The sequence below is a fragment of the Patagioenas fasciata genome, chromosome 2 (assembly GCF_037038585.1).
Source record: "Patagioenas fasciata isolate bPatFas1 chromosome 2, bPatFas1.hap1, whole genome shotgun sequence".
Lineage (NCBI taxonomy): Eukaryota > Metazoa > Chordata > Aves > Columbiformes > Columbidae > Patagioenas > Patagioenas fasciata.
In genome coordinates, this window is record NC_092521.1 from 141,891,337 (window position 1) to 141,906,358 (window position 15,022).

The window sequence follows — 15,022 nt, forward strand, 5'->3', positions numbered from 1 at the left end:
AAACAGTCATGAAAATTAAATGTAGTTCTTCAGGTATGTGTTAACTAGAAAACTCAGCACACAATTCTAAACAACTTGGTAGCATTCACTCTTCCAAGAGCTCATTCATAGTCCTTCCCAGACACACTGTCCTCAGAGCAGCGTCATGGATGCCACCTAAACCACCACGAGTCACAAACATGGCACACACAACACATCAGACGAAAGTCTGATATATTTGATTAGAAGGACCTTGATTTTTAAGTGACACTGAAAAGATTTCCAGATTGCATGCCCAAGTTCAAGCTCCTATGAACTCTTAATGTTCACATCTATAGTAAACAATATAGGTAAAGACAAGCAATAACTCTCACACATAAAAAACCAACTCGCTGTTATTCAGCATTTTATTTATTGGACTGCAGCACAGATACTTTCTCTGAAACAATAACTTCAAAACATTTATGAACATAGCTGTCAAAAATACTAAATACATACATTTAAAAATATCTAAAATATGAATATTTAACAACATAAGACGTATTCACAAAACAATTTCTCCACCATTTACAGTATTTACCTCAAATACTGTAAGAAGGTGCACATCTGAAAATACATGTATTTTAAGCTATCACAGGGCATAGAAAATATATGAAAATATACACTAACATTTGGCACAATATAAATATTCTACCCCGAGACAGAAAACAAGTGTAGTCCTTTGTGTGACGCAGGTCATTATTCATCACAAATCATGATGTTACATCAGAGAGCTGTTGCTCATTCAACAGCAGCTCTGGTTTTACTCGGGGAAAACACGCTCAAAGCTTGTGAGCAGGGGACACAGCGCTCTGTGAGAATGCATGTTTAGCTACTTAGCCATTTAATTTAGCTGCATAAGAAACAATGTAATGTTTTCCTGTTGTTAAACATTGCCATCTGTATCTCTGGCACACAAATTAAAAAAAGAAGGGTGTGACCATTAAAAGTACGTGTCCTGAGATTTCCTTCTTCAGGGGGCAAAGAGGTTAAAATGGAAAAGCTGATCTGTGTATAAATCAGGAACACATGTGGTAATGAGAACAAACAGCAGCCAACAGGCAGGACTTCTCCAGGCACAAAATGAATGAGATGGACAAAAATACCATCTACTGGAAAGGGAGTAGAGCGGCTGAGCTTCACTTTGAAATCAGTAAGTTTAACCAGCTCTATTAAGTCTTCATAATTATTTTAAGTCTTCATAATTACCTCTGAGTTTTAAAACTTGGTTTAACTGAAAAGCTGTCTGACCAGTAGTGCAAAAGCACTGTTGCTTTAGCATTAATACTGGCTTCTATCTGCAGAAAATCAGAGGTGATCTTAAGGAAACACGTGTTATAGGATTTATGTGTTTAGTATCTGAGTGAAAAAACAGTGCAGACGTGCGCAGACTTCATCTTGAAGTTATGAAATGTTTGTGTCTGCAGCCTACCTACTGGAAGTAGATACCAACAGCCCGTCTCCTACTCAGGCTGGAACAGCTTTGCTTGATTTCTTTGGAGATAAACAGAATATTTAACGGAGTAAGTCAGAGTTCACTTAAAGCTACAAAATATAACACAGTTGTGAATAATAATCCTTTGATGCAATGCATCTGATACACCAGCGGCAGGGCCCCAAAATATTAAGTTGATTAAAATAAGTCTTTATCTTCGCCTTAAGACTTGTTCCTTGACACAGACAGAAAAAATAAATAAAACATTATGGATCACAAAGCACTGAATTTTCAAGTGTAAAGTCGTACCAAAATCTTGATAAATTATCATTGATGTCATAGGTGAGCAATCGGTCAGGAACGTCATTACGGGTGCCCTGTACTGCTAACACATGTGGTGCTAGGGCAAAGGGGACGTCACTCAGAAGATCTGACATGAAAGGGCTGCTTTCCAAATTTTGGCTCCTTTCATTTCCCACCTCTGCACTTGATACAGTCAATGACGATCGGTGCCCTGTATTTATCTAAAGAGAGAAGAACAACGGAAATTTAGACACTACAAATCAGGCAGCTAAAGCTTTGTACTCAAAAACATCGTGACCCACTAATAAGGGAAAACAAATATTCAGATCTAAACCAGCAATTCTTAGTACATGTCGATATAATTCTTTGGGTCAGGTTGACTTGAATTAAGGCTAAAGGAACAATAGATTGTTTTGAATGATTAATGCGATTTCTCCACGTAATGCTACTCCACGTTTATGAAACCCATAATGCTGATGGGACTTTTTGCCATTATGTCCATTCTTGTTCATGGGAAATTACTTCACACAACTTTCATAAACTGATGAAGCTCCGTTTTTTGTTCCTCTGGTGCCTGTTCAGAAGTTGTCCAAAAGCATGACTTTGGTGATTAAAAACCAGTCCTTTCCCAGTTATTTCAAAGTAGTACTGATATTGCTTTCCAATTTGAAATGGAATTGCATCACTGGCTGGTGAGGTCTATTATATACGGCAATATACGCATGGCCAAGTACGCGCTTTATAGAAAAACACATTTAACAAGCCAGGTAAAAGGCACTACATCCTTCTCAAAGGAAGGACTGGATTTGACTTGAACACAACCTGAGCACTAGTCATTCCTTACACAACCCATCATTTCCTGATAAGCAAACATTAAACCTTCCATATAAACTGTTGACAGTGGAACAGATAATCTTGCCAATCTAGGTCGGCTCAGAGTCAGTGCTTGTGTTAGGTGATAGAGGAACCTCGCTCCTCCACAAGCGGCTGGGACAGAAGGGGTTAGTGCTGCTGCACACTCTGACATGGACCCTCATTTGAAGCTTTTGTTTATACTCATGATGACCAGAAATCTGAAGCTTAAGATGAACTTCCCAAGATCCGTTACTATTATGTCACAGGATAATAATGTAAAATTTCTCTTAGGTTAACAAGTTTTATTAAAAGGAATGGTTGCTAGATATAACTACTAACTTTATCGGTCATAATCCAGTGCAAAAGCTGATCTCCAAAGAGGCAAGGGAGGGAAGGACTTTCCTACTGAGCTGCTGGGATTCACTTCCCAGCACAAATCCTATTTGATTTTTTTCCCTTCTCTTTCAGATCACCTTCTGGCTAATTGCTATGAAACATTTTATTTTAAAGGTATCAAAAAGGAAAGAGTAATCCCATCTTTGTCTGTTCTTCTAGGCTACTTCAGAGCCTTTTGGAGATAAAGTACGTTGGTGGGTTTCTGCTGCTTTAACAATGTCTCTAAGTTATTGTGATATTGATATGTCTGTGCTACATAATTCCTACAGCTACAGTTTACAGATGCTTCTTCTTGTTCCTTATTTTCCCCAGCTTTCCTTTTCTCAGTTCTCTACCCTTATGAGTAGCTAACAACTCTGCTCTGATCAGCACAGTTATCTTCAAGTCAAAGATCGGCAGCTCTCACTTAAAAAGGGATCTTAGCTTCTACAGCTGCTAACTGGTAACACTTAGAGGGAAGTCTTCCCTCTTGCCATGGCCAAATAGGCTCAAGGTATGCATCACAACAAAATTCATAAACATCTGCTGCTGCACACATACTCTCTTGCTAAAAACACTGCCAAACACAGAGACCATTTATTTATGTTAAAGATATTTATCTGGAAAAAACCCGAACACTATAATACTTCAAATAAGTACTTAAATTTGTAGCTGCTGTAAACATCAAAACTTCCCTTAATTTATACTCTACATAAATTTGTTACATTCCCTCTTCAAAGAAATAACCTGTGGAGCATTTATTGGGGTGCTGGTATTTGCTTGTATTACATCAGTCCCATACTCCGGAGAGGAGAAATGAGACAGAAAGCCCCAAATGAAAAAGAGGAAAAGGTTCCATCTAGGCAATGTTAAACAAGATCTTCAAAGACCCTTTTGCCTCCCCCTACTCCCACATTGCTGTCCTTACTCCTACTCCCCCTACTCCTCACTTGCTGTCCTATTCCCATAGCTCAGATGATAATCAGAAATCCCTAGAATCTAATGTTTATTTTATCTAGCAAATTATACTTTTATGAATACCTGTTTATATCTTAATTGTCCCACAAGCTGGATCAACTCAATTTATAATGTAAATTAGACTATCACATGGAAAAAACAAACTTCAAAGAGGAAAGAAAAAATTGGAGAGAGCACAAAGCATCTTGAACCTTCTTTTTTTCCTCCAGAAACCTTACATTTGTTAGAAAGGTGCCAAATGGGCAGCCTCTGAAATTAAAACCCTCTCTGCACACAATAGATACAGTGTATTGATAATGTTAGAGCAAGAAACAGCTTTTCTTAATTTGCAGTCCCACTCCATGTTTCAAAGCAAGACTGCAGTAACAAAGGATGAATTACATCAGAATTATTTTACTGTTAAGCATCATTTTACCATGCTCAATCTCTGCATACTGTCAGTGAGGTTCTTAATAGTCAAAACAGTATCGTAAATAAAGCCTGAAATGGCTCGGAGCAATATAGTACAGAAAAGTCAGGAACAAAGAGAAGTGCCAGGTCAGTATAATAAATGCCATAATCTGATCTCAGATGGAAAGGTCTTTGCGTCCCAGTTTACCCAACCCCTCAAGAGAAGGTCTTGAGTCCCATATGACAAGATCAGTTTACAGCATAAATGAGAAAAGGACTCAAGATTTCCTATTTACATTTCAAACATAAACCACTACTGTCTCTCCCATGCAAATGGCCATTTTTCACTATCTTGAAGTGTTCACGGTGACTTTTTCATTTATAACAAATCACATTGTACTTTACTATTATTGGACTGACATCCCACCAAAATATGCAATGGGAAAAACACAAAACCTGGGGAGGACAATTCTTTAATGCAGTATACAAAACCCAAACATGGTAGAAAAACACTGGTCAAGTTAACTTGGAAAACACTGTAATATTTGCAGTTTAACTCCTTGAATATTGTGGAGCCCATCCCTTTATCTAGTACACAGTGTGTCATATATGTTATGGCATATATTATATTATATTATCTATTAGGTATCCAAGCACGAAGAAAAAAGTTCCTGACCTGAAAAATTCATGTTGCAAGACGTGATTTCTCAGTTCTGCCTAATGTAGTCATTACAGGTAAGCATTGCCCTTGGTTACGCAGAATTGTTCCTGAGCACTCTTGCAGTGATATTCAGGTATCAGCCTCATATGCAAGATCTTATGACGCTACATATATTTTTGTGCTTCCAAATCATAAAGACATCCTTTAAATGGGCTAGGACATGTTTCACTCATTTGTTGGAGAATCCACATCAGTGAAATGACCTTGATGAAGCCAGCCTGACCAGCAGAGTTTTATAGCGATGGTGGTAACATAATGAAGAACTGGACACTCCAGTAGAGAACATCCATCACCACCAGTGCTGAGACTGCCCAAGCTGGTTACAATGCAAAGCCCAGCACAAAGCTCTGTGATGCAATCAAAGTCAAGGTTATGAAATGGCTTATGTTTTCAGACATGCATTCTTCAAGCATATATAGAACTGCAAGTCCTAGAGAATTTGATATCCCACATTAGTCACACTGGTTTCTACTTAAATGCCTAACTTATTTATCCAGAATACAATCTATTCACAGCATATTCTTTGGACATTAGCTAAACAAAGCACTGCCAAATGCTATGACACACAATCCAGCTATGAGAAATATTAATTGAATGCACTTAGAAGATCGTCAAACAATTGGCATTTCACCAGACACCGGGGAGTCAAAAAATTAGTTAAAATTACGGAAGGTACGGTAATCAAATTTAATTCAAACAAGCAAAGTGTTTTCTCCATTCTTGGTTTGCAACCCAAATGAATAGAGATAGAATAAATAATATGTAAACATATAGGGTAGCTGGTCACCAGATACTAATTGTGCTCTGACAGAAAGGGTGTTATATGTTATTTCAAAACTAAGAAAATACAAAATTATCCTCTAAAGTAAATTCTTCTTTTTCGCTCTTTAAAAAAAAATGTTTCTCAGCTGCCTTCAAAAGCACCTCATTTGCTGCATCTCTGTGTACTAACCATAAAGTCTGCCAAGAGTCTCATAAGGAAGAAGAAAATGCATAGTTTACAATGTACGGAGAAGCTGGATTTACAGCACTCTGAAGGAGAATCAAAGATCAGTGCTAGTATTATTATAATCCAAACTATTGAACAAGGTTTTCTAACAGAAAAGTGATCCATTTAAAGAAATTTGTACTTTCTCTAAAAAAAATTCCCAGAAGCAGACCTATTTTCCTTAAAAAGACAGCCTTGAGAAACAAACAATACAGTCAGTCTTCCAGAATATTCAGTAAATATCCTGCGATATCATAATTATGACAGAGACCTACAATACTACTGGTGATAGAAGAATATTATCTTTATTTCAAGCAATTTAGTGGTATTACAGTAAATACTGTATCATAATGTATCTCAGAATTCATTTAGCAGTTGCGTCTGATGTATCTGGAAATGGAAATTGTCTTAGTGGATTGTTCCTCCCATTGTAGCTGATGCTTTTTAGGGTATTCACAGGACCTTTTTAGAAAATGTGTAGGAATTCCAGAGTGAGCATCTCCATTGATGACAATGATTCACTTTTCAAATAAGAACAGTAATAGCAAAGAGGAACACAGGGGGAAAGAAAAATTCTTCACGAGGCACTCTGAATGTTTAGCACTTTGTATTCAAAAATTTCAGCTAGGAGAAAAGGATCAGTAAAACCTTGCTGGAGAGAGGAAAAGCATACATTACATTACAGTTTTTAAATGTCACAAAAACCCAATCCAAAACATAATCAACAAAATACCTCCACGCCAATAAGTATGTGACTTATTTCCTTATAGAACTGTAAGACGGGAGGAAACCCACCCGGACACGCACAATACAGATGGCCTGAGATGGTTAAGAAAACCTCACGTGAATCAGGAAAGCTGCTGTTCTTTCAAGGCTTATTTAAGAGTTTAGTCAGGATCCCCTCCAGGGATCCAAGAAAAAAGTTATTCCTACTTGGGAGAACACAAGCAGATGGAAGAAGAAGTGCTGGAGACCTTGCAGTAGCTCGTTGCCGTATCCAAATGGCTTCTGTTGGATTTAATTCTGTTTAACAGAAATGCAGTGAATGGGATCGCAATACCAGCCTGACACTGGTGTTGTCGGTGGTTGCGGCAGGACAGACTTCCACACTGAAAGCTCCAGGCTAAGATCAAGTCCTGGAGAGGCTTTTAGAAGCAACAATGGCTGTCACTGGAAATCAGCTTTTCCATTTGCTTTGGGCTCTTGTTTCCCAGGCTCTTATGACTCTCATTCTGTTACGCAGCAGTGATAACTCTTTCTTAAAGAGCTGCTACTACCTGTACAAATTTTGTGTGATCAGTAGGCAGCATGCTTTTTCTCCATTTTCTCTATTGCTGTTCAGAGTAAAATAGAACCAGATTTTAAACCAGCCATTTAAGTATACTTTTACTGGTTTGTGACATACATTGTAGATATTTTTCATTTTCCACTTTAAAGCCTGCTTTCCAGCCTTTCCTTAGACTAGAATGGAATCAAGGTCAGGTTAATGTTGCTGAAATCTTAAATTAAAAAAAATTCTAAAGAAACTGTGAAAAGTACCTGCGACATTCTACAGTTTTTTATTATAGCAAAGCTGCCCACAGTGTATCCTGGCCTGCAAAGAACAGTAGGGGAATCTTTGCTAAACTGCACTTTTATTATCAATAATGATGTACATTTGTACATTCTTATTGGCATTAAAGCAATTAAAAAATTCAGAACTAGCTTTTTCTCTAACGTAGGAACAATTTGCTAGTTTAAATGCAGAATGGACTTTCTGTAATTAGTACAAGCTCCTTGTTCTCTCAAACAGCTGAAACTGTTCCCCTGCAGAGGGGAAGAACTGTGAGGTTGCCATTTGTACTCCAGATACTCTGAATGTTCCACGCTTAAAGTGTTTTAGCTTAATTGTCCTAGTAAATGCTAGAGATGCCTGTGAGTTTCATCTACGAAACACTTGTAAAATGCAATTCTACCCTGAAAAGTATTCTTAAGTACCACAAAAGATTGCATATCTAGCGTCTACATCAACTATCTCCTTTGCTTATCTGAGAAGAAGAAAAATAAATTTCTTCATTAATAATTTTGCAAACTCAAACCAGAACAAGCTTAAGGTTCTGTTTTTATTCAATCCCCTATAACAACAATTCGGCACAGGAAGTATTTGGAGGGGGGTTGGTGATAAATTTAGCAAATATATTGAACTTAATATAACCAAAATTGTATAATGATATTTCTGTTCCTAATTCCTACTTTTATTCCTTTATACCTAATTCCTATTACTTATTTCATTCAATAATTGTTTAAAGACAGAGAACCGTTACATCTTAAATGTGGGCCTCTATAATGACAAACTATAAAATTGTGAACAAAGAGGGAGAAGATGCAACATGAAGGAAGACTGCAGAACTAAGAGAAAGCAAAAATAAGGAAGCAGAAAAGGATTCTAAATCTTTATTAAAAATGCTAAGTCTTAATTTCCCACCATAACTAAAATAATTATACTCTTTCCTTCTATCCCAACCAATTTTGGCACTTCTGAACGTGATAATTGCAGAGCTGTATCAGCTTTTATGCCCCCTCAGCAGCAGGTTCCTGTTCCTGCCGCTTCTCTGGGCCTCTCTGGAGGCCCCCGAGCTTTGAGCACTGTCCTCACAGGTGAATTTGGGACAACGTTCCCCTCTGCAATATGAATATCATGATAAGAATTATCTAAGAAGAAAGAGAGAGATGCGAGTTCAGTAAAGAACAATTTATCTAGTTCCTCTGTTCCTTCAAAGTACTATGCAAGCTATTCAGAGCAAAGATCTCATACATTAGAACAAGCAACACGAACAACATGCAGCACGTTGTGCTTCTGCCAGTGCCAAGAAATGTTACTAACTAGGCCAGATTTTTTTTTTCTGTAGCACGTTTGTTGAAAGATTAAAAAGTTCATGAAAAATATTATGGTAAGTAAACTGCAAGGCAGAAGAACTGTAATTGAAAATACTGGCAGCTCTAGACACCCAGCAGTGCATTCATAGCCACAAATGAGAAGTGAAGGACAAGTCAATATATTGCAAAATGAACAGAGAAGTCTGAAAAATGCTGATAATGGATTTGCTCTGTAACTCCAGTGTCATCCCAAAGCACAAAGTACTCACATTTATTTTGCTGCTACCTTGATTCCTGATGTAATACAAACCTCAGACATTAACTATTAAAATTCAGTTATCTATTGAAGCAACTTTGAACCATGAAGGAGTTCTTTGTATGTGGGGCAATAATTTTTAACTAACTAGGATGCAAATGTTACGCACCCCCCTAGAAAACACTCTTTTAACAGATCTGGAATCAGGAGGAAAGACTATATTTTAACTTTTCAATATAATTTTCAAAGTAATTTTTCTATAAAACTTTACTTGCACATTGAAATAAACAGCATTTAAATAATCAGTTTTAATTTAGCAGCTACATTTGGTCCATGTAGTTGGTGACAACAAGATTTGAGTTCCTTTCTACTGCTGCAAGCAAAAAAATATCCTGACTACTTTTTGTGAAGCTGATGTTCTGCATAAGAGAAGCTCAGACAAACCGGGCGTCTGCCTCCATGTCTCTATTTCTTGTTCCCAACCCCTGCTATTGCAGAAGCTCCAACATGGTAACCTGCTATGGCAAGAAAAAGGTCAAAGCTTCTCTGAGCTGGTAGCTGTCCAAGGAGCAGAACCTCTAAAAAAGAGGAATAATACTTCATTCTCTCATTATTCTGCTAAGTGTATGAAAATCCAAGGACTTGAATGGGAAAGGAAGCTGTTTACTTAAGAACTTAGACAATTAACCATAAAAGACTAGTAAGAAAATCTCTAGCAAACATAATTTAAACAAAAAATAAAGTCAGGTTTTCAGTAAATTGGAACAACTGAGAAAAGCTGCATAAATCAGTAGTTTATTGTTTTGAGAAGAAAAGGAAACACCTCCTTGAATAATTTCAGGTATTCAGCAACAGCTGTGAAATGTCTCCCTAGAACGTTAATATCAATGAAAGGAAAAAGACCAAGGGATAACAATTTCCATCTACAATAAGAGGAAGGGAAAAGGAAATGATCCTGGATTTGGTTTTCATAAAAAAGCTGTTTAACTAGAGTGAACAGAAAAGAACTACTTGTCTGAACCCAGGTGGATCTTCCTCCGGTGATTCCTGCGAACAGCAGCCTCAGTGGTGCTCGCACAACTTTTGTTTGCTAACTAAACCCCCGTATCTTCCTAACAGTCTCTCTCCTCAGTCTTATAAAACATAAAGAGATTCTCTGGCAGATGTGTGAATAAAAATTGCTGTATCAAGTGTTTCTTCAGAGGGTTTTATCCTGCTGCTTAAAACCCAAGCATGTGGCAAGACTGGCAATATGTCCTATTTACAAATTTAAAACATTCTAATGCTGAGAAAATGAATTAGGCAAGCATCTCCTAACACAGCTTTCTGCCTGCTCTCTCCAGAGAGATTCCAGTCAGTAACACAAAGGAAGGATGGAAATTTACTTTGAGTTTCTCCACACACCATGTGTAGCTGGAGCATTTGTCAACATCACCTTCAGCAAACAGGTTACCAGAAGCCGGACTTTGTAAAGCTTCGATCTGCCTACAGTAACAAGATTGAGTTGTCCTCAGCAACTACTGCTCAGGCTTCTGAGATGCAGGAATAAAAGCATGATGACTCTTAAAGCAGTAAAGGGCCAAATAACTAATTAAGTAAATAAAAGACAACAAATACGGTGATCACTTTAAATTAAGGTGGCCTCCAAAGCCCCCTGGTTCTCTAGAGAAGAAAGATAATTGGATCATAATGAAAAGGAAGAAGGGTACCTTTTGGCTTTTAAAACAGATTTGTTTTTATCAAGGAGGACCCCTAATTACATAACAACACTAGAACAATATTCTTAACACTTGCAATACTGTGGAAGCAAAGAAATTTGTAAGCAAATAATTTCCATTTTATTTCATATTTTTAAAAAGTGCTTTAGAACAAAATTTGACAATGTGCTGCCCAGTACACAGTCTTTCCCGAGTCTGATACGACTGAGGAGTGGTGAAGTTTGGGGGATTTTTTCAAGGCAGAATTGACAGCAGTAGCACATTGTGGTGAAAGGATCACACCACACTGATGGGAAGTACAGAAAAATATATTCCTGTCTTATCAATATTAGCATTTTGGACTGAAACAAGGCAGTTTTCATGTCATGTTTCCATTAAAACAGCCCACTGCTGTTTGTGGTGATTTTTTGTGGGTTTTTTGCCCCTAGAAAGTGGCAGTGAAACTAACCTAAAGACATTGTTATTTTCCTTACTTGGTGTTTCGAGTAGTTATTATTAATAATAAACTGCCCTATATTACAGTCTTTCAGCCACCATTTCACGCTAATGCATCATGCTGTAAATATCACTTTGGCATCAGGCTATATTGGCACACAGTCTCATCAAGTGATGTATGATCTACATTGCATTTTAGATCAATTTTAACATTTGGAAAGCCCAGAAGGGTTGCTCCCAGAGGCAGGATGACTGACCAATCAATTTGTTGACAGCAGCAAAGTGAAGCAGCATTACTGGCTTTTAGTCCAACACATGTGTTCGAGCAAGATACAGGATAATCGGTAGTTTTATCTGGGGATTAAGCTAGTCAGAAGAACCCAAAATTAGAGAAAGGTTAAAAAATGTGACGGGAACATCTAAACACTCAATTTGAGCATCTCCTGCTACTAATAACCATCCAATGCAACTGCATAAGCATGCAATTAAGTCAGGCATATAGTGAGTCTCTGCCCAAACTCTGTGTTTCTGGATACATGTGCCTTGGTCAGTATTGGAAGTATGCGTTCCTTTACCAAAGCCTGGCTCTCAAACTGAAGATGGTGCCAGTCAGGCCACTTTTACTATTTTATGAACTTTTTACATGTGGGTACGTACATTGCCATTTATAGGCACTAAACCATCCCATGCTTGTGTGTTACTCCTTCCCTACAGGAGGCGGTTTTGTCTTCTGCGGCTCAAACCTCAGCAATGATACAGACGGACCACAGCACTGACTTCACCAGCAGGAAGGGATGCTCTAAGCCATTTGTTGTGTTTACGTGTATTTGCTACCCAGACAGAACATTCAAGTCCCATCTTAAAAGACTGCAACGCCTCCTCAGTTCTTGTTGTAATGAATTCTCAGCCAGAGTTGAACAAAGCGTTTTACAGTATCTCACACTTGCATAGTGTGAAAGTGCTTTGTAAGAGAGCGCTGCATTACTTTTGAAAATGAACCGTTTTCTAAGTTCAGAGAGGAAGTCGGTGACAACCACATTAATTCACATCTCTCAATTCCCACTCCAGTTCCCTATATCTAAAATTATAATGCTTCTCTTTAAGAAAAAGACAATGGACATTGCATTCTTGGTGTTACTGAGATTACTAAGTATCTGAAATAACCCCAGCTGTGTATCATGCTACACAGATAGTAAGTTCAACTATTCACTTCAGAATTGAGAAAAACCCTATGAGGTGATAGCTTTACAAGACACCCCCAGGTCTTTTATACATATATACATATATATATATATATATATGCCTGTATATATACACACACACATATATTTTATATATATATATATATATAATACCCTCCCCCCGCAAGTTGCCCAAATGTTGAGGACAGACAAAAGTCCACTGGTCCATACACTCTGGCAATCTACCTAGTAAGAAAAGACCTCTTAAATACTTTGGTCGATTATCAAACAGATAGCAATATGAACATTATCATATAATGAAGCTTTATAAAGTAAATATGCTGTTGCATAGTAATAGTTGTAATATGTAATAGTTGATTTTTTTAGCTGACTGGCTATTTACCTTTGTTCTCAATAAGATCACAACCGTATCCTGTGCCTTTCTTATATGTCAGCTCTACTTCATAAGCACTTTCAATCTGTGGCTGCACATGGATTCCCCCAAAGAACTGTCAGCTATTTACTACACATGCAAAGGATGGAGGGAGCTAAGAAAGACGATGTCCGTTGCAGCCAACACTAAAACCTAGTCATCCTTCTTTAAAGGTAACGTTAAAACTTCACTCCCCATAGCTTACGATCACACACAATAAATAGCCCAGTAAAACATCAGACCTTTCTTCTGACAGTACCGGTGTTCAGACAAAAGTACGTGCTTGATGACCTGCTGCAGACAGTCTTATTCCAGTCCCTTCTAAGAGTGGATAATTTAATTAAGTGATTATTGCCTACATACCCAATTAAGAAGAGAGAAAATATGGACCAATGTGCTTTAAGAGCTTTATATTGAAAAAGAAGATCTTAGACTTAAAATGACATATGACAAAGCCATTAATCTACCCAGGCCATGACTAGAATTCTACCTTATGAAAGCTTAAAACAAAAATCCCCATCTAAGCAGAAACATTTTCTATGGACATTATATTTTGTCAAAATGAAGCAAACTAATCACAATTGTTAGCCAATAATTTTGAAATATAAACTACGTTTTCTAAAGAAACTATAAGGCATTTAAAATGATGTAGTAAATCTAGGCCAGAACACCCTTCTCGAGATTTTTTAATATGGGACCCTCTGAACCATAAACTAAGAGTAGGGTGACGGGACAGAGACACGATCAGTAATATCTCCTTTTCCGGTAACTTGTAGAAATACTCCAGACAGTGGAGCTTTAGTAAAAAATAGGCAACAACAGATCTGGAAGAAAGACATTTTTATTTATTTTTTTTTCTTTAATGAAGATAAAGTAATATCAGAATTATTCACGCCCTGGAATTAGATCAGGCATTCTGCTGAAAAGGATATCTTAAAGGTTTATCAACTTCAGCAATACTTGCTAAATTCTCTAAGAGAAGTAAAAAGAAAATGAAATTTATTTATTCCCTCACTATTAAATTGTGCACTAACAACTTCTGTTATCTCTTCCTTCGTATTTTATATCTTATAGTATTTCCTTCTTTCCAATTGACTAATGACCCCTCACCAGACAATGGGAAACTCGTTTACATCTCTTCAGAATCCTTACATAGCCGCTTTACAAAGGATCAACTTAATGAGGATATTATCTGCCTATTGTGATACAAAAATATTTTTTAAAATTTATTTAGATACTTGCTCAAAACAGTGCACACCAGTATCTATATGCAGAAAACCACAGATAATTTTAAATTTACTTTAGGAAAGCTGGGCTTTCTATCAGCTATGTTCTCAGTTTTTAGTAGCAATTTATGAAAAGAAAGGGCAGAAGAACCATCACAGAACTACTGCAATTCATAAAGAGAACTATGTCCTATGAAGATAAGTATCACAGCAAGGTAGATAATTAAGCATGGCTATAACAACAACATATAAATTAGATAATTATGGATTAAGCAATCCCTTGGGGGATTCCCTCTTGCCCTAGAAAACATATAACAAGCTCCTTAGATAGAAGGCAATAGCTATTAAGTATCTGAGGGAGAAACAGAACTATAAAGAAAAACAAACAAAAAAGAACACACAGCAAGAGAAAAATCTTAATTACAATCAAAAGACGGTGCTCATTTTTGGTGGTTTATTTTAATACACTTACTGGTACAGTTTTCACCCATTAAATCTGCTGACATCTGTTGGCTAAAGAGCACACGTCAGATTATCAAGAAGTGCAATATCAAATAAACCCGAGCTGCTTCTTAAGGTGACAGTAGGGAGATACAAAACACTGCAGCTATTACCAGAAATGTAATTTTTTGTTGTTGTTGTTTCTTACATCAATTTAATAATCCCAGGTGTCCTGGACACCAGACATACAATAATCTTCATAAATCCTAATTCACAGCCATACCATCTGTCAAAAATATTTTTTATGTCTCCTAATAGATATGCTACATAATTGCTCTCACAGTAGGGCAAAAATACGTGGTTGTGCTAATTTGCTTTACCAGTGGAATAGCTCATTACCAAAAATAACCCCA

At 37.1% G+C, this 15,022-nt stretch overlaps 1 protein-coding gene across 1 annotated transcript in view; it reads right to left on the bottom strand.

Annotated features, from left to right (window-relative positions):
• Positions 1–368: 368 nt before the first annotated feature.
• Positions 369–15,022, bottom strand: part of UMAD1 (UBAP1-MVB12-associated (UMA) domain containing 1) — an 80,419-nt gene continuing 65,765 nt past the window's right edge. The window contains exon 4 of the mRNA XM_065831521.2: positions 369–1,977. Within this exon, the coding sequence (XP_065687593.1) occupies positions 1,720–1,977 (258 nt within the window). The 3' untranslated portion in view covers positions 369–1,719. The remainder of the gene's footprint in view (positions 1,978–15,022) is intronic.